General features: G+C 38.7%; 3 protein-coding genes across 4 annotated transcripts in view; 2 read left to right on the plus strand and 1 right to left on the minus strand.

Annotated features, from left to right (window-relative positions):
• Nucleotides 1-5,859, plus strand: part of LOC108238418 (G surface protein, allelic form 156) — a 36,343-nt gene extending 30,484 nt beyond the window's left edge. The window contains exons 47-59 of the mRNA XM_017420472.3: nt 3-263; nt 480-740; nt 848-1,105; nt 1,388-1,651; nt 1,758-2,018; nt 2,256-2,516; nt 2,661-2,921; nt 3,028-3,285; nt 3,608-3,868; nt 4,029-4,316; nt 4,517-4,753; nt 4,975-5,034; nt 5,104-5,859. Of these exons, the coding sequence (XP_017275961.1) occupies nt 3-263; nt 480-740; nt 848-1,105; nt 1,388-1,651; nt 1,758-2,018; nt 2,256-2,516; nt 2,661-2,921; nt 3,028-3,285; nt 3,608-3,868; nt 4,029-4,316; nt 4,517-4,753; nt 4,975-5,034; nt 5,104-5,387 (3,215 nt within the window). The 3' untranslated portion in view covers nt 5,388-5,859. The remainder of the gene's footprint in view (nt 1-2; nt 264-479; nt 741-847; nt 1,106-1,387; nt 1,652-1,757; nt 2,019-2,255; nt 2,517-2,660; nt 2,922-3,027; nt 3,286-3,607; nt 3,869-4,028; nt 4,317-4,516; nt 4,754-4,974; nt 5,035-5,103) is intronic.
• A 688-nt stretch (nt 5,860-6,547) lies between these two features.
• henmt1 (HEN methyltransferase 1) lies at nt 6,548-10,786 on the plus strand. The gene is made up of 9 exons (XM_017420421.3): nt 6,548-6,680; nt 6,930-7,042; nt 7,383-7,517; nt 7,686-7,868; nt 8,373-8,559; nt 8,867-9,053; nt 9,156-9,255; nt 9,436-9,593; nt 10,462-10,786. Exons 1-9 carry the CDS (start codon nt 6,597-6,599, stop codon nt 10,563-10,565), a joined length of 1,251 nt encoding a protein of 416 aa, XP_017275910.1. The 5' UTR covers nt 6,548-6,596; the 3' UTR covers nt 10,566-10,786.
• Nucleotides 10,787-10,867: 81 nt separating this feature from the next.
• On the minus strand, nt 10,868-24,973 carry fam102bb (family with sequence similarity 102 member Bb). 2 transcript variants are annotated; one of them, XM_017420594.3, is made up of 12 exons: nt 24,911-24,968; nt 24,005-24,321; nt 20,599-20,719; nt 20,343-20,372; nt 19,829-19,945; nt 19,390-19,436; nt 18,873-18,967; nt 16,742-16,843; nt 15,686-15,914; nt 14,147-14,283; nt 13,742-13,811; nt 10,868-12,643 (listed from the first exon to the last, which is right to left on the minus strand). In XM_017420594.3, exons 2-12 carry the CDS (start codon nt 24,148-24,150, stop codon nt 12,601-12,603), a joined length of 1,137 nt encoding a protein of 378 aa, XP_017276083.1. In that variant the 5' UTR covers nt 24,151-24,321; nt 24,911-24,968; the 3' UTR covers nt 10,868-12,600. The 2 variants fall into 2 exon arrangements, with proteins under 2 accessions (XP_017276083.1, XP_024862651.1); XM_025006883.2 differs by lacking the exon at nt 16,742-16,843 and having other exon boundaries at nt 24,911-24,973.
• Between the last annotated feature and the right edge of the window lie 66 nt (nt 24,974-25,039).

A 25,039-nucleotide genomic window follows, 5' to 3' on the forward strand; every position in this document is an offset into this window, starting at 1 on the left:
AGTGCCTTGTCCCCCTGAGGATATTGTGCTTGTGCTGGACTGTGACAGTAACACAGCACAGGTGGAATGGCAGCCCAGCATGGGAGCTGAGTACTACATTGTCCAAGGCTTTGGTGTGGAAGAACATGAAACTAGCTGTGAGACAGACTCCCAGTCCTGCATTCTGCCAGACCTCATGTGTGGCTTCACCTACAACATCAGTGTGATTGCTGTCAACAGTGTGTGCAATGTGTCGCAGAGTGATGTTGAACAGCTGCAAGCAGGTAAGAATCAAAAACATGTTGAAGACTAAACTTGGACTAAAGTTTGATGGAAATTTAAATAGTTATAATTTGGAAGCATTGTTTTAGTAGTAAAAAATTATATCATATATTGCAGTAATCCAGAATTACAACATTGTTGCTTTTGTCGATAGATGAATGATTATTGGAGGTGAAACTTTATGCAAAGCTGATATTTCTTTCTCTGTGTTCTTCTAGTACCCTGTGTACCGGATCAGGTGAAGACCCGGGTGGATTGTGAGTCTGGCGGGGTGGTGGTCTCCTGGGAGCCAAGTAAAGGGGCTTTGTCTTACACTACAGTTGCTCAGGGCAGCAGTGGCTATGGTTCATCATGCAACAGCAGTGAGACAAGTTGCCTGTTAAATGACTTGCTGTGTGGCCTCAACTACTCAATCACTGTTATTGCCTCAGATGACAAGTGTAGCAGTGCTGGAAGTTCTGCTGTGGACATTGACACAGGTACCATCAAGAACAGATTTAACTTATCAGTAGATGGCTTTAAACATTTGTATTTTGGTCACTAAATCTAAACTCTCCTAACAAATTTCTATCCTTTCTGCTTGTAGTGCCATGTGTACCACAGAAAGTAACAGCAGAGATGATGTGTGAGAATAACACAGGGGTGGTTTCATGGGAAGGCAAGGAGGATGTGTTCTCCTATAAGGTGCAGGCTTTTGGCCCTAATGGTCACAAAACTGACTGTTACAGCACAAAAACCAGCTGCGAGCTGCCTGGTCTGCACTGTGGCCAGCTCTACAACCTGACAGTCACAGCTCAGGATGAACGCTGTGACAACAGCAAGACTTACCTCACCCTGCAGTCCGGTAAATATGAACACCAAGGGCACAATGGCTGAGACGGACAGAGTTGGGATCTGAACCAGCAACCCTCTGGTTACAGGATAAATCCCTACCTCCTGAGCCACAGCCTCCCCACTTATTGATGAAATTAGCCTTAATCATAACTAAAACTGTTTGCTTTTTGAGTAGCTACAATAAAAAAATAAATAAAATTTAAGAATAAGTAGTTATTTGTTTTATCATTGTTTTAATATCCAATATGTGCATTATTAAGCAACAAACTTCTCACTTTTTTCTCTTTGCCAGTTCCTTGTAAGCCGACCAATGTCAAAGCATCTCTACGCTGCCACTCAAACTCTGCTGCAGTGACATGGGAGCCACCCAGTGGAGCTCTCTCTTATGTTGTAGAAGGTGTAACAGCAGATGGAAGTCACAGGGTTGAGTGTAATAACACCATGACATACTGTGATCTGAGCAACCTGCAATGTGGACAGACTTACACTGTAAGCGTGTTTGGCCATGATGAGACCTGTCAAAGCGTGGAGAGTGACAAGGCTTATGTGCGGACAGGTATTGTGAGCATGTCAGGGTCAAAGCTGAACGCACTGCACCTAGCTGTGTGATCTTATAGGGTAGCAACTGTAAGTAAATTTGTCTCTTTTGTTTTGTCTCTTAGCCCCCTGTCAGCCCCAGAATGTGGCTGTTGTTTCACAATGTGCTGAAGGTGCCATGGTTGTCTCCTGGTCTCCCAACCCTGATGCTCAGTATTTCCATGTAGCAGCAGTCAGCAACACTGAGGCCAGACTCTACTGCAACTCAAGTGACAACAAATGCACTATTAACAATCTGCCCTGTGGACAGCACTACAACATCACTGTGCTTTCTGTCAGAGATGGTTGCGAAAGCAAAACAAGTGCTGTGGTGAAAACTTGTTCAGGTAAACTTCAGTCAACAAAAGCTAAATTCACCATACATAAGTTACTTTTACTGTTTGGAACTGTTTTTAAAGGGTAGATTAATTTTGTTTCTCTTTTTGTCTATTGAGTGACATTTATTATAACAGTTCTTGAGCAATTCATCCAACGTTTTTCCTGCTATTCAGAATGAAAAAAAAAAATCACAAATCCATCTTAGATAGATTAGATTACATTCTTCTGTCTTTCACTTGCAACAGCTCCATGTGTGCCCCAACACACTAAAGGCAATCTGGACTGCCTTTCAAACAACGCCTGGGTGATCTGGGACCCCGCAGCAGGGGCAACAAATTACTTCGGGTTGGCGCAGGCGACCAACGGTCACAGCTCCAACTGCACCGCCTCCTCCTCACCCTGTGAAATCCCAGATCTGAAATGTGGGACACTTTACACCTTCCATGTTACAGCCATCAATGAACACTGCAGCAGTAATCACAGCAAAACCTTTGAGATTGAGACAGGTACTCAGTTATGCTATTAAGCCTATTTGTTTAATAACTGGAAAAGAATATAGACTGCATTTGTCTTGAATTTATTTCATATCATGTCATACTGTTGACATTTTCTGACCCCAATTATCACGGTATTTGTTTGTTTTCTTTTAGGCCCTTGTGTGCTAGAGGCCATCAATGCAACAGCTGAATGCAACAGTGATACCATCTTGGTTGAATGGAAGAAAACATCAGACACGACACTCTACCTGGTTACAGCCGAAGCTGACGATAAAAGCCTAATTTTCTGTAACAGCTCATCCAATTTATGCGTCCTCCAGGGTGCCCGCTGTGGCATGCACTATAGTGTCATAGTGTCAGCTTCTTCTGACAAGTGCGGCAGCCTCAGAAGTCCTCCGGCTAAGATTAAAACTGGTATTCTTCAATCTGGCTGTGCAGTATAAATTCATTTAAGCATTTATTGAAGTTTTTCAGTACATTCATCTTTTGAGATCTTTGAGGTAATTTTCCTTTTCTCCAGCACCATGTGTACCAAGCAATGTGACAGTGGTGCCATTATGTGAGAAGAACGCAGCTGTAGTGTCATGGGCTGCATCACTTGTGGCCTCATCGTACGACCTGACAGCCACAGGACAGGATGGACACAGGGCAGCCTGCAGCACCTCCACAAACAACTGCTCCCTCGCTGATCTTCACTGTGGGCAGACGTACAGCTTAAGCATCATAGCCAGAGGAGACAACTGCTTCAGCTTCCCCAGCAACTCAGCCTTCAAGACGGGTATATTGTGACTTTCTGTTTCTGTAGAATCTAATGTGTGGAAATACAACGGTTTCTAAATCAGATGAAAGAGTCATAGATTGAATGATAACTTAATCTGTAACAATTGTAGCCTTATTTTTTTTGAAAAATGTGTAAAGTATGTTTGAACTAACATTTTATACACAATATTTATCACTAAATTGACTGTCAATTGTTACAAGGTTCTATAAAGCCATTGAACGTTTTTTTTCTACCCCTCATTCTCAAACTGCTCAATACAAAAGCACTAAAAACAGTCTTAATAACTGAATTAAGTGTCCTCATCTTTCTGTCTTTTCAGTGCCTTGTGCGCCGTTTGATCTCTTTGTGGATATTAACTGTCAGACAAACTTTGCCCTCTTGTCTTGGAATAACGCTAAGGGTGCTGTGGAGTATTTTGGCCATGCACAATCTGATAAAGGAGAAACTTTCAGTTGTGACAGCAGTAATCCTTCCTGCACGCTCAAAACTCTGCAGTGTGGCAACATTTACAACTTCACTGTTAAAGCATATGACGGCGTCTGCAACAGCTCCTTTAGTTCACCTCTTCAGGCGGGAGCAGGTAATTATTCTTTAGAAACAAATAAAGCAGTATAGGATCATTAAAAGACAAAGTTTTCATTAGTTATTTGACTGTAAATAGTTTTAATAAATAAAATAATGTTAATTTCAAATTTTGCTGAACTGCAGCCTTATTTTTATTGATCTTCCTTTCTTCTCAGCTCCATGCCCTCCATTACTACAGAAAGTTCGCATACAGAGAATAAAACAAAGGCACTGGGTCATGATATCATGGAACAAAGTCAACTGTTCAGCTGTCGAATACATGGCCAAAATAAAAGGCCAAATTGGAAACAACCCACAAACTGTGATGGATGTCTCCTCCTACTGGTTGTTGAGGCCATACTTTGAGCTACCAATGCCTTGTAGCACCACTTATAACATCACTTTATTCACCCGAAACTCTGCTGGAGTCAGCAAACCATCCAGTGTCTTTTTTGGGCTCACAGGTAGCTTTATGTATAGAAATTATTGTTATAGCAACTTTCATATATTTCTACAACAGAAGTATTTTTCTGAGTCTGTGTTTAACACTTTTGCCATTAAACACTTCATAAGCAGTTTGTAATTCAATAACTTGTCATGTTTTAAATAGAATTTCCTCCAGTGCATTCAGTAACAGCGTTGTCACTGTTTCTCTCTCTCGCAGTGCCCTGTACTCCACAGAGAGTGAAATACACAGGCAACACTCAGTCAGCTGTGCTGTCCTGGGATGCCTCAGTGTCAGCTACGAGATACATGGTCTACAGCACATCAGGGGGAAACCGTGTGATGCTCTGCAACACCACCGGGCTCTCCTGCAACTTGAACAGTTTTGATCCTTATACCACTGAAGTGACAGCTAACAATGCAGTGGGAGAAAGCATCCCCAGTCAAAATATTACAGGTCAGACAAAACACAAAGATCTCCACCCAACAAACAAAACGAGAAAATCCTTTATTCATAAAATTATTTATGTTTAGCTGTTAGTGGAATATTTTTTATTTATATCTTGTATTTAGCTAACAATATTTTCTCTGCTGAGAGGCTAAGAAACATGTAACTACAATTACGAAATGGATCAAAAAAACAAAAATACCCAATCGCAAGTCTTTTATGTTCTTCAGGTCCAGTGAGTTCACGCAGACGAAGAGATGTGCAGGGGGCTCAACTCAATGAGGAGGAGAGTAAGTTATTTTATGACTGTTAGAAACACGATCCATCAGCTGTTTCTCACTTGTCTTTCTGTCTCTCAGATCTTAAAATCCCAGAAGGGCTGACTGTAACACTACATGGAGGTTCCTTGAGTGTGCAATGGAGGAAAGTGAAGGGAGCGACCGAGTACACACTTGTCATTGAGGAGGAGAGGAAGACTGAGCAGGGCAGCCTGCCACCGAGAGTGAGAAGCGTGAAAGGTGATTTTCATGTAGAGACTGACCTCAAATCCTGGACCACCTACTGCGTCAAAGTGGCTGCCAAGAAGGGCATCAACCTAAGCAACTACTCCAGGCCAATGTGCAAAAACACTGGTGCCTTGTAAACAACCACAAATACTTAAATTAGCTTGTGTAGAGACTGGATAAAAAAAATCACCTGGGTTACATACTTTTCTTCTCCACTTTATAGCATTTATCACAGATGTGTTTCTTGCTTTTTATAAAAAGAAATATTATACAAACAGTAATTTCCAAATATTAAACCACAACTTTTTTCTTTTTGGGGTGCATGCATCTTACTCTGTTACAATGCCTAGCCAATTATAGCTGTTTGACAAACAAATTGCTGAAATTATTTTTATAAAAATGGTAACATTTTTAAGATAGGTCATTAGATTCTTTGAATGATTGTCAAACTGAGAAAATTTAATAAACTGATAATTTATCAATTACCATCTTTAAAGCCACTGTATATTTTCTTGCTGATGTACTATATGCCTTTTCTTTTGTGAGCTACAGATATGTATAACTGTTTCATATATGATGAAATAAACAAAGCTCTATGAAACATAAAAATGTGTTTGTGTGCTCATGGTTCATGCAGTTTATTTTTAGTTAAGTCATTAAATAAGTGGATCACAAAGACAAAAAAAGCATATAACATGAAAGTTGGATAACATGCATGCTTTTACCAACCAAGAGATACACTTTTTTCTGAATTAAACTTTGGCACTTTAAATTAATATCACAAAGCTGAATATTTTTAAATGACTAATGATTTTTTTAATAAGCTCAGTTTGATTCATAGGAAACATCATTTATCAAGCAGCTTGTCATCAACATCTACAGTATTTCTCCTGATGACCCATTGGTTATTTTATAACTGTTAAAACACCTATATGTCAAAAAGAGCAAAAACAGATTTGAGACGATAGGATTCACCTCTGAGTTTTGATGCAGTGTGATTAAATGCGAGTTTTGATTCAACACAATAAAGCAAGTGATCATTTGCAATTCAGTGAGACTAATTATTAATTAATCTACAAAAAAATTCCCATTCACAAATTACTTTTCTGTTCTCAAAATTCCAGGACACTTTCATCACACATGGCTCACAGATAAGAAAATAACAGGAAAAATAATGCATTAAAAAGACAAACAAAAACACTGAGGCAGGCTATAATAAAACTTGTCTCGCTGTTAGAATAACAGATGAGAAAATAGGACTAATCACGTATTCAACCCACACTAAAAGATAAAAACAGCGCCCTCTGGCGCTCGGCGGAGAGAGTTGAATTCGACTTTAGCCGAAGATGATTTCCATTTTCAGCCCGGCGCTTCATAAACAAAGACACCAGTTTGTCATCGATTTTGTCAAGAAGAACAAACCCAGAAGGGTAGATAAATCTTTATCAACTCAGAAATAAATGCACTTTAAACGCCTTGCAGATAAAGGAGCGAATATTTGCTAATGACGATTTAAAACCTAATCACGTGTCGCAAACCTGGACCTTACTTTGCAACTTCAGGGTTTTCTAAATAAATCAGTTGTTTTTGTTACTGAGCGAGGTTCTGGTTGATTCTGTGGCGTGTTATTTGTATATTAAGCCGTAAAGATTGCAGTTTACCTTGTTTTTCTCCCCCAGGTGGCTGATTTGGGCTGCAGTGAGTGCAGACTCCTTAAACAGCTCAGGTTTCACCGGGAGGTCCAGCTGCTGGTTGGATTGGACACCAATGGTGCCAAAATCAAGAAAAATATGTATGTAGTGAAAATGCTGCTCAGTCATATATGCCACAAGATATATTCTGTCTTAATAAATATTGCCAGTGTAGCCTTTTTATTGCATGCACTTAAACTTAAAATACTCTGCAAAAATCTTCAGTCATCTCTCATGTTTTAATATTTTGAGAACCAAATTCTGTGATATTTTAAAGTGGATTTGAGCAACATTTGGACACTGGCTGCTTCCATTAATCATGAATTTGACTTTCCTCACCTGCAATTTGACCTGTCAATCATCCCTTTAATATTTTTTTCTATATAACCTTCATTGAGCTTTTAACATGAACCTGTAAGCTGTGTTTGTACATTCCTTCAGGCATGGATTAGCTCCATTATCGACTGATTATCTGCAGCCGACGTACAATCAGCTGCGTGTAGAGCTGTACCAAGGCTCAGTCACACAACGGGACGCTCGCCTGAGAGGGTTTGATCTGGTGACCAGCATAGAGCTGTGAGTGGCTCTTTGACCTTTAATGTGCAGGGAAGTTCAGCTTCTTTCACTTTATGTATCATTATCAGTATTTCTGTTTTTGAATGTTTTCTCACTGTTGTTCTCCTCACATGTGATATCCAGGTATGTCAACTTGTCATAATGCATATTTCTCCTGTGATTCTGCAGCATCGAGCACCTCACGCTTACTGATTTGGAGCACTTCTCTGCAGTGGTTTTTGGTTACATGACCCCAGTGAGTGTTATCATCAGCACCCCGAATTCTGAATTCAATGTCCTTCTGCCTGGACTGTCAGGTTTCAGGCACAGCGATCACAAGTTTGAGTGGAACAGAGCGGAGTTCCAATCCTGGTACAGTACAAAGTTTTACTATTTTACAAAAAAAAATCACCCTATACTAACACTGTATATTATTACTGAACACAGTGCACATGTAGAAATTTATTGTAATTTGCAGAAGGCAGATTCTGCATCGGTTTTCTGCTGGTCTTGAATGATATACTGCTGGCAGTAACACTTTCCACCAGAAGACATCACTTGATCCATGCTGGCTCCTGTCGCCAGCATGCCTCTTTAAAGAAACAGACACAAACAGAATGTTAAATTTATTTTTTAGATGTACATCCTATTTTTTAGCCTGTTTAGTTGATGTTTTAGTTTATCAAAGATCAAGCGAGGCTAACCTTAGCTAAGACAGGCTCTAAAAATAGTAATGTGTGTATGACATCCAACAGCAAACAACAAGAGTGGCTCTTTGATTTTAGGTTCATCTGCATCACTTTTTTTAGAGTGCTGCCAATCGTCACTTTGAACCTTGGCGCCTCTCTCTTTCGTTGTTCATATTGTGTCCCTCAGGGCTCTGAAGGTGTGTTCGGATTATGGCTATGAGGTGGAGTTCACGGGCGTCGGTGAGGCTCCGCAGGGCCAGCAGGACAGTGTCGGTTTCTGCTCCCAGATCGGTGTGTTTTACCGCCTCAAGGACAGAGACCGCTGCAGTGTGTTAGCTGGCAGTGATGAAGAGAATGTTTTTTCCTACACATTGGTGAGTGTACAATAATATTTAGCATTTTTTAGCCATTAGTTCATTATGATGCAAAGGCAGTATAATCAAGCAACTTTTAATAATGCTAGGTTGTTCACCTTTGGTTACCTTACTTGTTGTTTTTACAGATTGTTTTAGGAACTTTTAGGTAAAGTTCAGACAGAACTTCTTATTGTAAGTTTTCTAAAGTTGTGGTTGGCATTGCATAACTCTTACTGGCATGTATCATTCTTATTGAAGGTTTCCATGTCAGTGCATGTGTGTGACTCCCAGCTCTGATACCTTGATTTGTATCTTTGTCTTTCAGCTGTACTCTGTAAACTACCCCAGTCTGCACGACAACAACACGTTACGCAGAGTTCTAGTGAGTGAAGTGCTGTACTGGGCAGAGCAGTTAAAGAATAGATGGATCGAGGAGAAGAGTGGTGGGAGAAATGGTGATTTTACACGTTGTCAGACTGTGGGCAGTGTACCGATGGAGGGGAAGAAGGCAGGCATGTAAAACTGAAAAGGTTTTTCCACATTTTCAGTCTTTAAATGTGTCTGATTTAAACTCGAAAGAAAAAATATATAATTGTGTGAAACTTTACTGTCAGCCTGCGAAGAAAAGATGGACGGTCCAGTGAATTACGGTGGAAGATGTGACAATTTCTTCTGGAGAAATGACCCAAACCAGGAGTCTGGCACATTAAACAGGTGGGTTTCCTCCTAAAAAATAAAGATGGCAGAAGGTAATTTGTAGCAAAGATGATCCCTTCCTATTCATATTATCTGAAAGCATCTCAGTACATCGGAGGCCAGTTCTTAAACAATGACCCTGGCACACCTTTCATAAATGTATTTGTAGAGCTGACTGGTTATTTTTCCTGGTTTTAGTTACGTCTCTGTGCCTCTGGCTGTGATGTGGTCCTGGTGTCCCAAAGTCAGGGAACTGAGTGAAAGTCTTGGAAATCTCAGACATCTGCTGATGGATGAACCTCAGGTTAAACTGAGTCAGGATGGATCTGCTGTACTTGTAAAATATCAAGAACAAGGTACTTTTATTACTACATTTAGTCTTTTAATAAATGTGAGAGATGATTGCATTTCATTATATGTGAAGCTGAATAACATGATGGCAAATGTTTTTATTAAATGTAATGTCCAACACAGCAGAATTCAGGTAAAACTTTTAATATTGACATGTGGTTCCTCATATATTTATCTATCAAACTCTTTAGTTCCTTTTGAAGTTTTTCGTAGACTTAAGTCTTTAAGCAGATAACTTACTTATTACTTGAGAAAATCAGGTTAGACTATTCCCAAAAAGATTTTATTCGAGACACCTTATTTTTTAATACATTTTAATGGATTGATTCTTATACTTCTCTTTCATTTTATGTACTTTTTATATTGTGTCATTGTACTGCTCTTGTTAAGTTGTCTCATATTTTATATTTTTATATGTTGCACGTGAGCAGAAGTTTTCAACATCTGTCTGGGAAAAGTGTTTTAAAAATAGACTATTTTTCTTATAATATTTTAATAAGGACGTTTCAGGAGTGCATGTATTTTCTCTTCACTGGCTGGAACAGACTTTTTACCCATTAAACATCTAGAAAACTTATGTTTTTAATAAGAAGGATTCTGGTAGCTATAGCCACTTTTTTCTTACAGCCTGCAGCAAAAAAAGCTTCAACTCTTTGAAAATGATTCACTTTTCTTGTAATCTTTGACATCAACTGCATCAAAACCCCAAAGTATTTTGACAGCTGATATTTAAGTGCAGTACTAAAAGTTGTCCAGCAGATGTCACCATTATGCCTAAATTATGGCAGCAGATTGATGTAACTGCCTTTCATTGTCCAGTCTTAACACAAATGGTGGTCTGTTGCTGACATTTGTTCTTTATCGTATTTTCAGATGAAGAAGAGGTTAGCAGTGATTTGGAGGACAGCGAGTATTCGGAGGACAGCCAGTGTTCCTACAGTGTTGAGCAAGAGGAAGACTGGGAGGCAAATGTTTGATATTTCGATGCTGTTTTGTTGTCAGGACAAGTCTGTAACTATAGTTTGAATCTACCAAGGAGAATTTAGGACAGAGCAGATGGTTTGTGTTACCAAAACCTATGCTGCTTGAGAACCTTAAATTTGGGATTTGTTAGTTTATTTTTGAGTGTCTAAATGCAAAGCTGTGAAGGAAAATCTTTGTCTAAAATAAAAAAAGTAAAAATGATTAGACAGCTCACATATAAAAAATAAACTTGTGATTGTGAGAAAACGTTTGAATTGTCAATGTACCTCATGTACAGACTACAACAAGAGAGATGTTGAGCATTTTAAACTGTTTTATTTAACAGTGCCAGGTGGACATTTTAAGAATCCAGTACAGTCATTAGGAAAGCAAATGTTTGTCAAAAGAACAAGTCTGTAACAGAGAACACTTGAGAGTGTCAGTACATCACAGAACATCACTTTACAAGAGATAAGTTTACAGTTTTTATACACACAACAGCTTCACAGAAGAGAAAAAGCAACCATGTTTGTAACATGTTAGGTACCAACATAAACACACCTGTATCACACAGGTAAAACAATAATTTTATTCCAAAGAAAAAGCCCCCCGAAAATAAACCCTTCGCTGACTTCACATTTGTAGCCAGAATTCATACACTTAATACTAAATTGTTCTTTGAAAAGACATTTTTCAGACAATAACATATATCAAAAATTTGCCACAACAACAAAAAAATAACAAAAGTGATATTATTTAAATATGGTCCTTAAAATTTGACTTCCAAATGATTAAAAACACAAAACGACAGAATTACTTAACACAACAACACCTGTGCAGGTTATCTGCTTTTAATGAATTCCTACAAAATAAACTGGGAGGCAAAATTGTTCCTTCAATGTGAAAATGGAATAAAAGATGGCACAATATAAAAAAAAGAAAAAGACGCGTCTTCGAATGTGATGGGAAAATTTGCTAAAGATGTTTTTTAAATGGATATCACAATCATGCTGAAGATACAAACATAAAACACTTAAAACAGACTTATTTGTGACGATATGGATGTAATATGTTTAAAGTTTATCTAGATGAGGCATTTATTTAAACTCTACAACAACTTCTGACAGGAGATAGGAGGTTAAAGATGCTGTACAGTCAGGTTTCACTTTTCTAAAACTCTGACAGCGAACCAAGTAACCTCAGGAGTGTGACAAACAAAAAGGAACAAGGACTTTGTGATTACATCATATCAACTTTCCTAGTTTCTCTTTGTCAGTACCAACATCGCAACGTTTACAAGAACTCATTATCTTTCATTCATCCAAAATAAAGAGGATTGTAGCTATCGATAAAAGTGGTTTTGGTATATCGTGAATGCATTAGCAGACTTTCTCACATGTTTACACATAAAATAGCTTAAGTCATGAGAATTTCCCCAGCGTGGGATAAATAAAGTTCTTCTTATTTCTGTAGTAAAATATTCCCACCTTAAAAACACAGCTGTCAATGTTTGGATGTTTACAGGCAGATTTCAAACAGAACATCCTAAATTCAAGGAGGTTCAAAACAATCAGAGACAAAAGGAATGTATCGAGAACACTGTTTTCAGTGTAGATTCTTGTTCTTTTTGATGATTTCACTCTCCTGTCATCAACAGATGAAACATTAATCATATTCTTCCAGTTCCTGTTAAAATGCTTAAAAACTGGACGGACTTCCTGCTCCCAGATTGAGTGGTTTTCAGCTCTGAAAGCCACAATAAAAATCCTTCAATAATCTCTAAATAACTAACTTCCAGATTTACATCTTTATGCATTTATACATCATTTATATCTGACCACTTTTTGCTCCTACAGATAGTGAACCAATAGCATTAGAGTGTGGCAGATATAAACACAAGAGGGCACTATTGTAATGTATACAAAATCTGAGTAATCAGATTACAGCACAGTGATGATAAAATACCATGTGTGCTGTAGGAATGAATATAGAAATGGAAACAACATTTGTTTCCATCTTTTAAAGTGGAATCATTGCCAGGCTCCAGTCCTAACGCTTCATCACCACCTGTTCGTACGCTCCAGCACCAACCCTGAGAGGACATGCCAAGAATAAATTAGCAGCTGTATATTACAGAGCATATCTTGGGAAATATGAGATGTTATTCTTGCACAGACCTAAAGAAGGTCAAAGAATAAAATTTTATATTTTACATGATTTTACTGACAGTCCAGATAGCAAAAACTGTCATAAATTTACCACACTGGGCTGAGGATGTAGTTTTCATAAAATACTTGCACAGTTAGCAACCAAAATAACCCACATTAAAATAATGAACTTTTATCAAAGTATATTACTAAACAGAAACGATGCGTCTGATGTTTGTGATGACTGAAAGACACAGCTGCAACTAACTTAACTAATTTCTGTATTTACTGAAGTTAAAAGCTGTTTTTTAGGAGTAAAATCCTTGACAACAGAAGAAAGAAATGATAATTTATGAAAAAACTATATATAAAGGTATAATGACATTAATTGCACCTGATATATTACAAACTACCAGTGTGCAGAATTTAGGAAAATTTATTTTTCAAAATGAAACATAAATAATTAGCCTGCAAAAGGTGTATTTTGCAAATCCACCATGCTGCCCCATAAAGTTTCTAACAGCAGCAGGGAATTATGAGAAAACTGGGTTTAGAGATTTCCATCCATCCATCCATTTCCTTTACCCGCTTCTCCTTTCCGGGTCGCGGGGAGCTGGTGCCGATCTCCAGCAGTCACTGTGCGAGAGGCGGGGGACACCCTGGACGGGTCGCAAGTCCATCACAGGGACACAGACAACCATTCACACCAATTAATCCGACATGCACGGGGAGAACATGCAAACTCCACCCAGAAAGGCCCCAGGTCGGGATGAGATCCTGCAACAGCAGCTCTAACCACTGCTCCACTGTGCCACCCCTCTCTGCTTTAGAGATTAGAATTTCTAATTTTCTTATGTACTTATAATGGGAGGCGCAGACAGTTTTTTTCAATTTAGTTGCAATTCATAGCTTTTTAGCTAGATGTCAGAACATCCTGAATGCTGACGGTGGAACATTTGGTTGCTTTAAACTTTCTAAACACACAACAGCTGGTAAGACAATACAGAGTTCTGAGTGGGAGTGTGGAAGTTAATGATGCTCACCTGGTGGGAAGATGATGGCTTCCAAGGGCTGTACTTCCTCCTGGCCCCACAAACAGACGTAAGCCTTCCTCTGAAGCAGACACAGTTGTGGCAACAGTCAGTCAGTACACAAGGCACCCACAGTCTGCTGTATAAATCTTGTCATGAGGAGCAGCCAGTTGCTAGGCAATCTAAAAATAATCATGTATTGACAGTAGCTCTCTTTTCTTAGCTTTGAGCTGAATGAAAGCTCAGAAAGAAACACAATACGTTCCTTAAAGTTCACACAATGATTCATGGGGTAACACAATAGTATCGGCTGAATCATAATGCATCCAAACTATCTGTGCATCAAACGCAGACAGTAAGGGCTCCCTTTTTACTAATTTAAAATAAGGGACTAATTTCAGAACAGATGTCTCTCACCTTCAGCGCTGGAGTCCAGTAGGCTGGGTGTAAAGTCTTGACTCTGTAAAATCTTTTCCACAACATCGTCAGCATCCACCCTCGTGTCATCCATTCTCTTTAGCTGCGACTCCATGGAGTCCTGTTTCATGGGATGTCTGAGGAGAAGACAACACAACCTAAAAATGCTGTTTGAATCTTTCATCTTGTATTTTTCCTGGGCTTAAAAGGGTTTTGTTCAATACTGAGCTATAGGCTTTCATTCAAGTAGCTAAAACAGTTCTTAGACAGCTTTTATCAAACATAGTTTTGGTGAATCCACACAGCTGCTGCATAAGCTTGGTACACACAAAAAGCTGTTTTCAACAGCTTGACACACTGGAATACTGATCACCACAGAAAAAACAAAACAAATGGAACCACTCAGACAACAACAACAGCTCCCATATAAAATTTATTTGCTTACATGACCTTTCTTACAGTACTAGTCATATCATATAACAATAAATACAAGCCAAAACACACAATTAGACTTCGAATCTTGCTTCTTTAATTTGACTCCCTTAACAGCAGAACACTGCAGTTCCTGCCGCTGCACTATGCTTTAGTTAAGACCCAGAGTAAAAGTGTAAATATTTAATTGTCAGTGGATAAGTATGTGGCTACCGATAGCAGGTCTCCATTCAGTGACCAAGTGAATTCAAAGCAAACTTTTTAAATGTTGCCTAATAGAAACTATGAATCAGGCCTGCAAATAAGATAATGTAGTGTCGTCAGCAGGATGCAGTGCATTGCAATAAACAGAAGTCGTGGCTGGAAACTTTGAGGAAGAAGGCACAAACCAGTTACTCTGGCCACATACCAGGCAGTCTGAAGGAATTCTCAGTTAATATGTATGTTATGCTTATTATGCAAACACACACACTGCAACTTGGACTTTTTTCTAAAATGCTACATCAAAATTGCTTCTTGGATTGTACTGCTCACAGAGTTTCTTTTTAATTCCGACACAAAAATAATTGTGCAACACAATAAAATGCATTCCTGCAATCATCCTTAGAACCAAAGTTTTAGAGAGACAAGTTTGATCGCGGAGCTAGAAACCTGAGTGTCTCGGCTGATGCAGTACTTCCTGTCAGTTTCTCGTTAAATCTCGTTGTGATTGAGGTTTCACAGCAACCAGTGGTGCTAAAAAGCTGCAGCTTACATGTACATATACAGAAAGAGTATCAATTCCTTTATTTCAAACCCACCCCAGCCAAACCTAATTACTAGATTTACATCTAGTCCTTTTCAAACCTGACAAACACAAAGACAGGATTCTGTGAGTTAAAAGGCCTCCAGCGACACCACATAATGAAACCACAAATATACTTCCGCTGCTTTGCCTCGCTGATTTAGAGGCTGCTTCCTGAAACATCACAGAAAATTGATCTTTTATCAAAACAACTTCCAGCTCATCTGCAGAAGCTTGCCTGCGCCGCTTGTCATTTTATCTCAAATGAACTCAAACGTAATGCATTTTTTTTTGTAATTTTATCAGTTCTAAGTGCTGCTCACCTGTTCAGTCGTTCACAGGATGAGGCGCTCCGCACTGGTGTGCCTGAAGGGTTGCTGGTGGTGCCTGTTGGAGCTGGGTGTTCGGGCAGAGCTGGATGGGGTCTGGACTCTCGCTCCTCGCTGGGCTCTGGAATACTTCCAATGCCTGTCGAGGCGCTGCCCACCGAGTGATTTCTCCGATGGCTGAACTCTGACATGCTGGATGAGCGGGAGTGACCTGTGCTGTAGCCTGAAAGAGAGCGAAGGCGTTCAGTTTGCTAGTATCCCACCCAAGGGACGCTTTTACTTTTTCTGGTTCAACATACCAAACAGTTCCTCTATAAAATGGGTCTGTCTGTGATTTTTATTGTAAATATTGAAATACCACACCAGCTTTTATTCAAAAGTGCAAAGAATTTGGATGAATTTTAAATCTTTCACAAATCCTAACCTATTTAAGAATTGTGCTACAAAGAAATGGCAAGTACAGATGGTATTGATTCAGTAAGACTGTTTCCATGTTTTTTTTCTTGCTGAAAAACATTTAGATGTTCAGCCCTGTCGATCTGCAACTTGTGATGTGATTTAGCAGCTCTGCAACAACAGCTACAACCTCGTGGTTTGTTCATGTCCACAGGAAGAACGTTAAAGAAAAAGACATCTCAGGGCATTGGGTTAGTGTTGCAAGAAGAGATAACGTCCCACAAACTAATGTGAGGTTTAGAATAAATCTTATAAAGAGTTGCATGTAGGAGGAAAACCATTTTCAGCCCTTCATGAGAGAGCCATTAGAGCTGATCTCTGTGCGGCTCCACTTCCTCTAATCATTTATTAGTGTCATCTGATCTGGCTGTGATTGAAACCCAAACTGCATGGTGGAGGATTACTGGAAATGCATGTTATGACTTCAATTCTTCTCAGACAAAAAGGTTTTATTTTAAATTTGATTGTATGCATTTCTTTTTAAATTCTTTTCTAATTTTACAACTCAATACTAACTTCTTTTCTGTGTCTTATACCCATCTCTGCACCAGCAAACAACAGGAGATAAAGAAAAAGAAAGTGGGATATCTCTACCTGAGAGTTTGGACTGCTGGCTGGCGTAGCTAGATGTTCGGGAGTGGCCGCAACCCCCAAAATCATCTGACACAACGGGACATTTCCCTTCTCGACTCTCTCCTGGATGAGAAAGGACAGAGACACACAAGGGATGACTAAAACCTTAAAGCTCTACACGGCAGTCCTTGAAAACCTTGTAGTCCATTCATCAAACCACAAGTTATCCACAACGTGAGGGGGTCAAGTGTGAAAACAGCTAAAACACAACAATACAGTGCCACTCAGAACAGCTTTCCTCCCTAAAATGCTAAGAATATGCACCAAAATATTGATTCTGACAAGAATTAAAACACTGAACTGGAAATCCTAAATGAAATTAAATCTCTTAGAGGCACAAAAGCCCAGCTTATAGTTTGTAATGTGGCATGAACAAAAACTGTAATGTCCAGGGTTTGGATTTTCAGCTATATTTGTTCAGTCTGAACTGTAACTGGATGCTGATTTTTTCTCCTTCAGTTGTCAAAAACTACAAACATCCACACAACCCCTCTATGGCTTCCACTTCACCAGTTCACCCGTTCATCCGTTCATCCTCTCAGAGTTAAAAGCAGGTGACTTTAGCTGGTAGGTTCATGGAAGTTGGGTCAGTTCAAAAGTGGCAATTCCAGCCTTTTAAAACCCAATGAGAAACATGAAAACTGGTGGTGTTACTTTAGGGTCAACCCAGTGACGCACAAATGGAAAATGATCACAGCCAGAAAACACACAGCTTCTCTGGAATGCAACTATTTATCACACATCTAAGCTGAGTCTGAAATGATGAATCCATATTAAAAATGCTGCAACTGTTGCACAGAACTCATAATTTTCTAAATGATAAAACCACCAAGTTTACCAGTTTGATAAATAATAAACATCTTAATCGAACCAGCACATAAATAACACCTAATGGAAGGAGCCGATGGTGCTTTTAGAAGAGAACATCAAACTAACACATTTTATACGCATGCTAACACACAAACCCTGCAGACAGACAGACCAGTCCTATTTTTAACCACGTGAAAGCCCGCAGGTCAGAACAGATTGTAGTTAATCTAAAAAGAGAGAGAGTTTAAATTATACATGAGCTCTTTTACGATCAAGCATTCAACATTGCAATGTGTTCACACTTCAGCACACACACTGAACAAGAGAGGAAAGAGAGGGCGATGCAAAAGAGATGGTTAAAGAAAGACGCAGTTGAGAGATTTTATGGAAATGAGAAAAGAGGATAAGAAAGTTACTCTGAGAATGAGTCCAGAATACAGTGGAGACATGACCCAAAAATGTTAAGAAATAAATGTTTTAGGAGGACAAAAAAAGAACAAAACCACAATGCATTTTTTATAAGACAGAAGACTACAGCAGCCGTACTTTTCTTGATGTGTAGACACTGATTTAATGAAGCTAAATGCATATTTACTTATGCAAAACCGATTAAAACTAACAATAGCATTGTACAGCAGCAAGTGTGGATTATTTTAGCAGGAAAGGCTAAGAAGGGAAGAAAATGAAAAGCTGGCACACACAGAGATCAACACTGGTACAAAACAATATGAAATATGACTTGACCAGTGATGGTGTGACCCAGTTCCTAAAATTCTCTTTTATTTGTACTTTTCTTTTTTCTGTAAAATGTTAAACAAATTTAAGCTTTTTAGTCTTTCTAAAAAGAGCATGCTACAGACCAGCCTGACTTGCCAGATGGTTTGTTACACAGAATCATTTGGCTCAGCTGCTGTCATAAAACGCTTTAGCTCTGCAGCTGATGACTGTGGGGAAATCCTTGGATTATCAGCTTGAACAGCACTGTTATTTACTTGTGTATTGGTACAAAAAAAGCAGATCATGTGCTAAATTAAGGTCTTTAATAATTACTGCGTGCTGAGGTGATTCATGTCTGAGTGACTGAACACCTGCTTTAACAGGCAAAGCCATTAACTATACACATTTAAAACTGAATCTAAACCACTAAAATAAATAAAATAAAATGGCTTTCCATGTGATGACACAACTGAACCATAATATGTAAGATGCCTGCTGACGTACAGAAAAGCAACAGGAGTGATGAAGAAAAGGTGAGGAGTGTGATGGAGATGATTATTCTCACCAGAGTAGCCTTTCTGTGAGTCTCCTCCTTTCCTCTCCTCCAGCAGGTTCTCTCCATCACCTGGGATCCCGATGACTGTGGCTGTGGAGGGAGGCCTGATTACAGAAGAAAGACAATATGGCTTTATTTCCTCTCTTCTGTGTGTCAATTGTTCTTTCAAGGAAGAAAAAAACAAATCAAAGACAAAGCCATGCTGCTAAAGACCAAAAATGCTAATAAACAAAGAGACAAGTATGTTGTCATGTGTAACAATTATATCAGTCTGTCGACTCCATCAAATGGTGAAAAATAAACCAGCAATGTGACATTTCTTTAAAAAGGTGAACTGAATGGATTATGACACCTGTGCAGCCATTATTGAAATTACCTCACCTAACAGATTCTATGATAAATTATTCAATGCGGCATACCTCTAGTCAAGAATATCAAATGACAGAATTCAGACAACACCAACCACGACTAACTTAACGCAGCTTTTGGTTGCACAAAAAGGTAGAAACATGTTTCTTAAACTTACGTTTTAAAACATGGATCCCCTGACATCAACTGTGTGCTGATAATGACCTGTAAAATGTTTTAAAAGTTACATGTTTTACTTGCAAATAGCTTGTACTCATGGTAATAAAATAAAGAACGAAAGGTCACAGCTTCAGTAATCATGCACAGCCTAAGTAAAATGCTTCTTGTTAAGGTTGTTTAAAGGTTGTTTGGTTCTACATATTTTAATGAAACACAGCAGCTCGTTGCTGTGGTAATGCCCAGATCTGCATTTTCCTTTTTCCACTTCCACAAGCAACACAGCCCTTTTATTGAAAAGGGTTCTGTCCCAATGCAGTAAACCACCTGAATACCTGGTTATTGTTTTTGTGAGCAATACAAAAAAATAATGTTTTCACAACTCCAAAAACCATCTCTCAGTGAAGTAACTTGGACCGCAGGGGGTATTTGAATGTTACCTTGAGAATGGAATTATCTTGCCGAGTATTTTTGGTATCATAGCCTTCCAGCAGACACCTCCGAGTTGTATTTCCTGAGCCGGCAAACTCTGCTAAATTCAGATCTGCAAAGCCAAGCTGAAGGAGACAGAAAGTCACAGGGTGGAGCTGTTTTTCCCTTCTAAAGACTTTTTTTCCTGTTTTTAATTCTGTAACAGAATTATCTCTGGATGCCGATGACAGCACTCAGGGACATGAGAAGGATTTCAGAAAAACAAGAACATGCAGCTGTTTTTTCTTCATTAGAAGTGTAAAACTTCCTGAAATTTCATTAAAATTTGTTTTTAAAACAAGTCCAGAATTTGTGCAAAAGGTTCAGTGTGCTCAGTAAACAATTCTTTTCAGTCTGAGAAAAACACATGACATAACGAGGCGACCTTCCGGCACTGAACGCCATCTGTTAGCTGCAGGCGATCAACAATATGTCTGATTATTGTCAAATGAAAACAGAGTCTAATAACATGTCAAGACTTACCTTTGCATATGCCTTCCCACCTTTAAGCTCCTGAAGAAGACGGGAAAAATAGAACTTTAAGTAAAATAGCATAAAAATACAGTAATACTAATTCAAACAAGGCTTATCCATTCTTTTTAATTAGTAATAGTTAATTTTATTACTGAAATGTCGTATCAGGTGAATATCAGACTCTACAATAATCACTGTCATCACTGAACTTTATTTAAATGTTATTTTGGCTTTCACATGGAACTGTCAGGTTTCAGCTTCGTACCTTTCTGACAGACACGCGACACACGCAGGGATCCAGAACACCGGTCCCTGCATTGGCGCTCATCTTGCAAGGGAAGGAGAACCGCTTCCTCCATCGGACACAGTTGGCCTGAACTGGCTGCCTGCAACAGGAAGTCACCGAGAATTAGACCACCTTAAAGGTCATATTAGGAAAGGCTAGACATTATTTGTGTTTGTGCATGGGTTGCATGTGGGATTCTTAAAGGCCAAATCATAACTGAATGTTGTAAGAGCTTTGGAGAACGCTCGGGGAGATCAGTGCAGTATTTCATTCCTTATCTAGCATAATCAATTTATTAATGTCATCCTCCAACTCATATTAAAACCTCTGATGATTAAATGTTTGGCGTATTACACAAGAAATATTGAGATGTCATAATTCTACAGATAGGACAGGAAATACAAATACAATCCAATCTTTTCACTTAAACTTGCAAAACTCTGAAAACATGATTAGAGAGACTAATGTTAAGATTATGAAAAACTAGTTATTAAATTATATTTTATACAATTTAACCCTCCTGAAGCCCTCGTAACTGAAGCGAGGAAGAGAAGGCAATGTGAGGGTTAATAGCAAAATAAAATTATTATATTGTTTACTATTATCTTTATCTTTTTAAGTAATAACTAGCATGAAACATGCAAACAACAATACAAACTGTTACAAAGATGTTTGCACAAGAAGGATGGATTTCCTGTCTCGTCTTTTAGTTTTTGCATCCTGGATTGATTCAATTTACTGCTGGGGGACTTGATTTTATTAATTTATTTATTTTACTGTCACCATCCCCATCATATAAACTGAATGAGTACTGGAACAAAAATCCCCACTGATTCCAGCTGCCAATACAAGCTTAAGTGATTATCCTTCATTTTTTCTGGGTGGTTAATGAAACAGCTGATTAATTGCTGCCTTGCTTGTGTCTATTGATTCATGCGACTGATTACATTCTGGGTTACAAAGGCAGAAGTGCTGCGTACCGGCACGAGAGCGCTAAAACACACACACGTACTCCTCCATCTTGAGGTTAAACTGCACGCGAGTCGCAGCCAAAATGATGAGACAAAGTGAAAGAGAAAGAGTGTGCGTGGGCAGAATTACGATGCCACAGATGGCCTCACATTTACTGGCGTCCTCTACTCTCCCACTCACCTTACCAACTCCAGTCTGTTCGTACAGCCATAGATTTTGCTACTTTTACACATGGACTGCATTTATGCTCAAGATTTTCTGCTCGAGTATGTCACAAATTAAAAATGATGCTGCAAGTAGAAAAACTTTGGATTTAAAAATGTGACTGACAAAACTAAAAGAAAGCAATAAAGGAAGTTAAAGGTATTTTAAAAGCAGGAGAGGGTGAGCTGATCCTTGTTAGGATGGTTAAAACTAACTCAACATACAAGCTAGTGTTTTGCGTTGTGTCGTTGCCTCACAACAAGTAAAAAGAAGCAGATGTGTGACTAATGTTTTACAAATGCTGATTTCATCTGGACGTTGTTACATTTCCAAGAGTCGGAGAGGAAACTCCCATCCAGCTGGACACTGTATGCTTCGGGAACTCTGGCTTGACTTCATGCATTATGGCTCTCGGCGCTTCACTATGCAGCAAAATCCTGTTAGTCTGTGTGGGTAAGTCTAGTTTAAAGCCCAAGCTGAGGCCGTCCCCTCTTGTCTCTCTGCATGGTTCAGATATCTTGTTAAACTAGGCAGCTGCTCTCCATCTAAAGACAGCTGCAGCCAAATATTTAATTTTAAAAGCCTACAGCAGAAAAAAATCCTCTTCTTTTTTACATAAAAATGTCAGAGCTTACAAAAAAGCTTAAAAACTATCTTCTAAAGAATAAATGAATATGAGGAGGAAGAGTTGATGCAAGCTGCATGAAAGATAAAAGGCAATGATGCAAACTTCTCTTCACTATTAAGGACACTGTAAACATCTTCATACGAAACTTTCAGCCCAGATTTGGCCTAATTTGCTTCTTTTTATCTTTGGAGCAAACAGAAGATTTGTTATATAATCAGCCATGTCAGCCATCCATTCAGCCTCATTTCACAACAATTGTTCTCTTTCTGTTCAGTGTTAATACCAATCCAATTTAAAAGTGACAGAATAAATCTGGTTACAACCAGAGGACGGACTTTGGTCGTGTCCCTGTGTCAGCAAAACATCATCAACATGACTCAGTTACTCCAGGGTCACACTGATGATGGGTGTAGGTCATTTCCTCCCGCAGCCAGCTGCTGGAATATCATCCTGCCATTCTTTGTAACGAACACTCTCACTGTACGTTAAAACAGACAGCATTTTTCAGCTTCAGTTTCCCTCCTGCGCTGCTTGCTAATCATTTTACATCTATCTCGACCCACTGACTTTTCAGGCAAACTCAAATTCCCTTCATTGTCATCACTTTTTTGGGGTTAATTTTGAATCTGTTCATAACTACTATCATAAGGTAGTGATTAAAGCCGTGCATTCATCCGTCCATTAATGGGAGAACGACAGGAATTGTGCGCACTCATTGCAAGGAGCTGACAAATATCATTCTTATGGACAATTTGCAGAAATCAAGATGTAAATTGGCATTTAAATTAAAGATTAGTAGCATTCTATACATTTATATACATTGTAGTTTTTAAGACTTGCTTCTAAATTACATGTATTTTACATAAACAATATCAGACAAGAAAAATGTTGTATTTTGTTTCTGATAGGAAACAAAAAGTCCACTTCCAGTTTACAATCACAACCATTTCTCTTATAATATTTATTTGCTGTCATGCTCATGATGCTTCATTACAAAGAATTCACTGAAGTTGCATTTAAACTTAAAATTTGCCAATAAATCATCACTGAACTATTTAATTTTTTTTTGGTGAACAAATGATCCATGAAGCAGATGATAAACAGAGCTCAGGTGTATAAAAGGTGATTAAAGGTGTAAGTTTGTTTTAGTAAAACTTACCACAGTTAAAATATTTTGATATAATCTTGACAGGACGATAAAAGGACCCAAACCTTCCTGAGGCCCAGAGAAGAACAAAGGTACTTTGTTTCCAAATAATTTACATACAAAAATGCAAACAGATGTTGGATTTAGTGGGGGCTAACTTACAGCACTGTGGTTATTTTGCCACATTAAATGTTATTGTGCCACTTGATCTGTTTTGTCTCATGTTTGGCAGAGCTGCAAACTTGTAATTATCACTGACAGATCTGACCAAAACAAAACAATGAGGCATTTTTAAACGCTGCTCGTGTAGCATTTCAGCTAGTTAGCTATTAGCATTTTTAAACAGGTTAAGACGGCAAAACTAGTCTAACCTGAAGATCACAAGTTTAAGTCTTGAGGCTTCATTTAAGTATTTTATTTATTTTTTTTTTTACCTCGAAGACTCCTCGGAGAAGCCGCCGTCCAGCAGCCTGACTTTACAGAAGAGGACACCGTTGACGAAGGGGACCGAAGACAGCTCGTCCAGCTCGAAATCCACCCTGAATTTAAATTTCTTCTTTTTCATCATCATTAGATCCATCCACCGTCTCAGCGCCGTCAAGGGGATGCTCCGACCTCAGGTGTCTCTGACATTACAGGACCATTGTGTGTGTTTCTGGTTCACTGTAGTGTTGTGGGAGGATGGTGAAGCTCCGGATAACAACAGACCGTCAGTCACTCAAACTCACCGAAGCGGAAAAGGAACTGCGTCCTGTTGGAGATTTCAAAATAAAAGCCAACGTCTAATCCACTGAAATGGACTGCACCGTTTCAAAAAAAGCAACGAACCACCCGCAAAAGTCTTCTTTTTTTTCTGTCTGTCCACTTATTTGCGTAGTCTTTAATTCAAATAAACCTGAGCACATATTCTTCAGCACAAGTAGAAACAAAAACAAGTGGAATTTTAAGCAAGTATTATGACAGAAGATTATTCAGCTTGTTCAACCAAGTTAACTCAGGATGTTATCTGAACCCACCATATTTTCCTACGTCAGTATTGGGTTTCTAGTGAGCTTTAAATGTTTATCATAATCATAAAAAATGTTCCTGAAGACACCATTTTACATTCTGTAATATATGGGGACAAAATCCACAGTCCCACACATTACAGAACAGGTCATCCAGACCTGTCAGGTATTTTCTGAGTTTATTTAATAGTTAGACATTTGTGATTGTTGAAGATGAACTCTTTTTTGTTTTTGAAACAAGTAATATTGTAAACTTAAACTTGAAAATTGTTGTAAAAGCTTTACAAATCTACAAAGCTATACGCTTTTACTTTGAAGTATTTTCTGGCTTACCGGATGTGATGTAGTGACAACTTCAAACTGGATAAGCTTCAAAGAAAGCCCGCCTTCCCGTCTCCATCGCCCCCTGCCGGTCGGACAGACAACAGCGGCACAGATTGTTCAGATAACAACAAAGTGGAA

The sequence above is a fragment of the Kryptolebias marmoratus genome, linkage group LG24 (genome assembly GCF_001649575.2).
Source record: "Kryptolebias marmoratus isolate JLee-2015 linkage group LG24, ASM164957v2, whole genome shotgun sequence".
Classification (NCBI taxonomy): domain Eukaryota; kingdom Metazoa; phylum Chordata; class Actinopteri; order Cyprinodontiformes; family Rivulidae; genus Kryptolebias; species Kryptolebias marmoratus.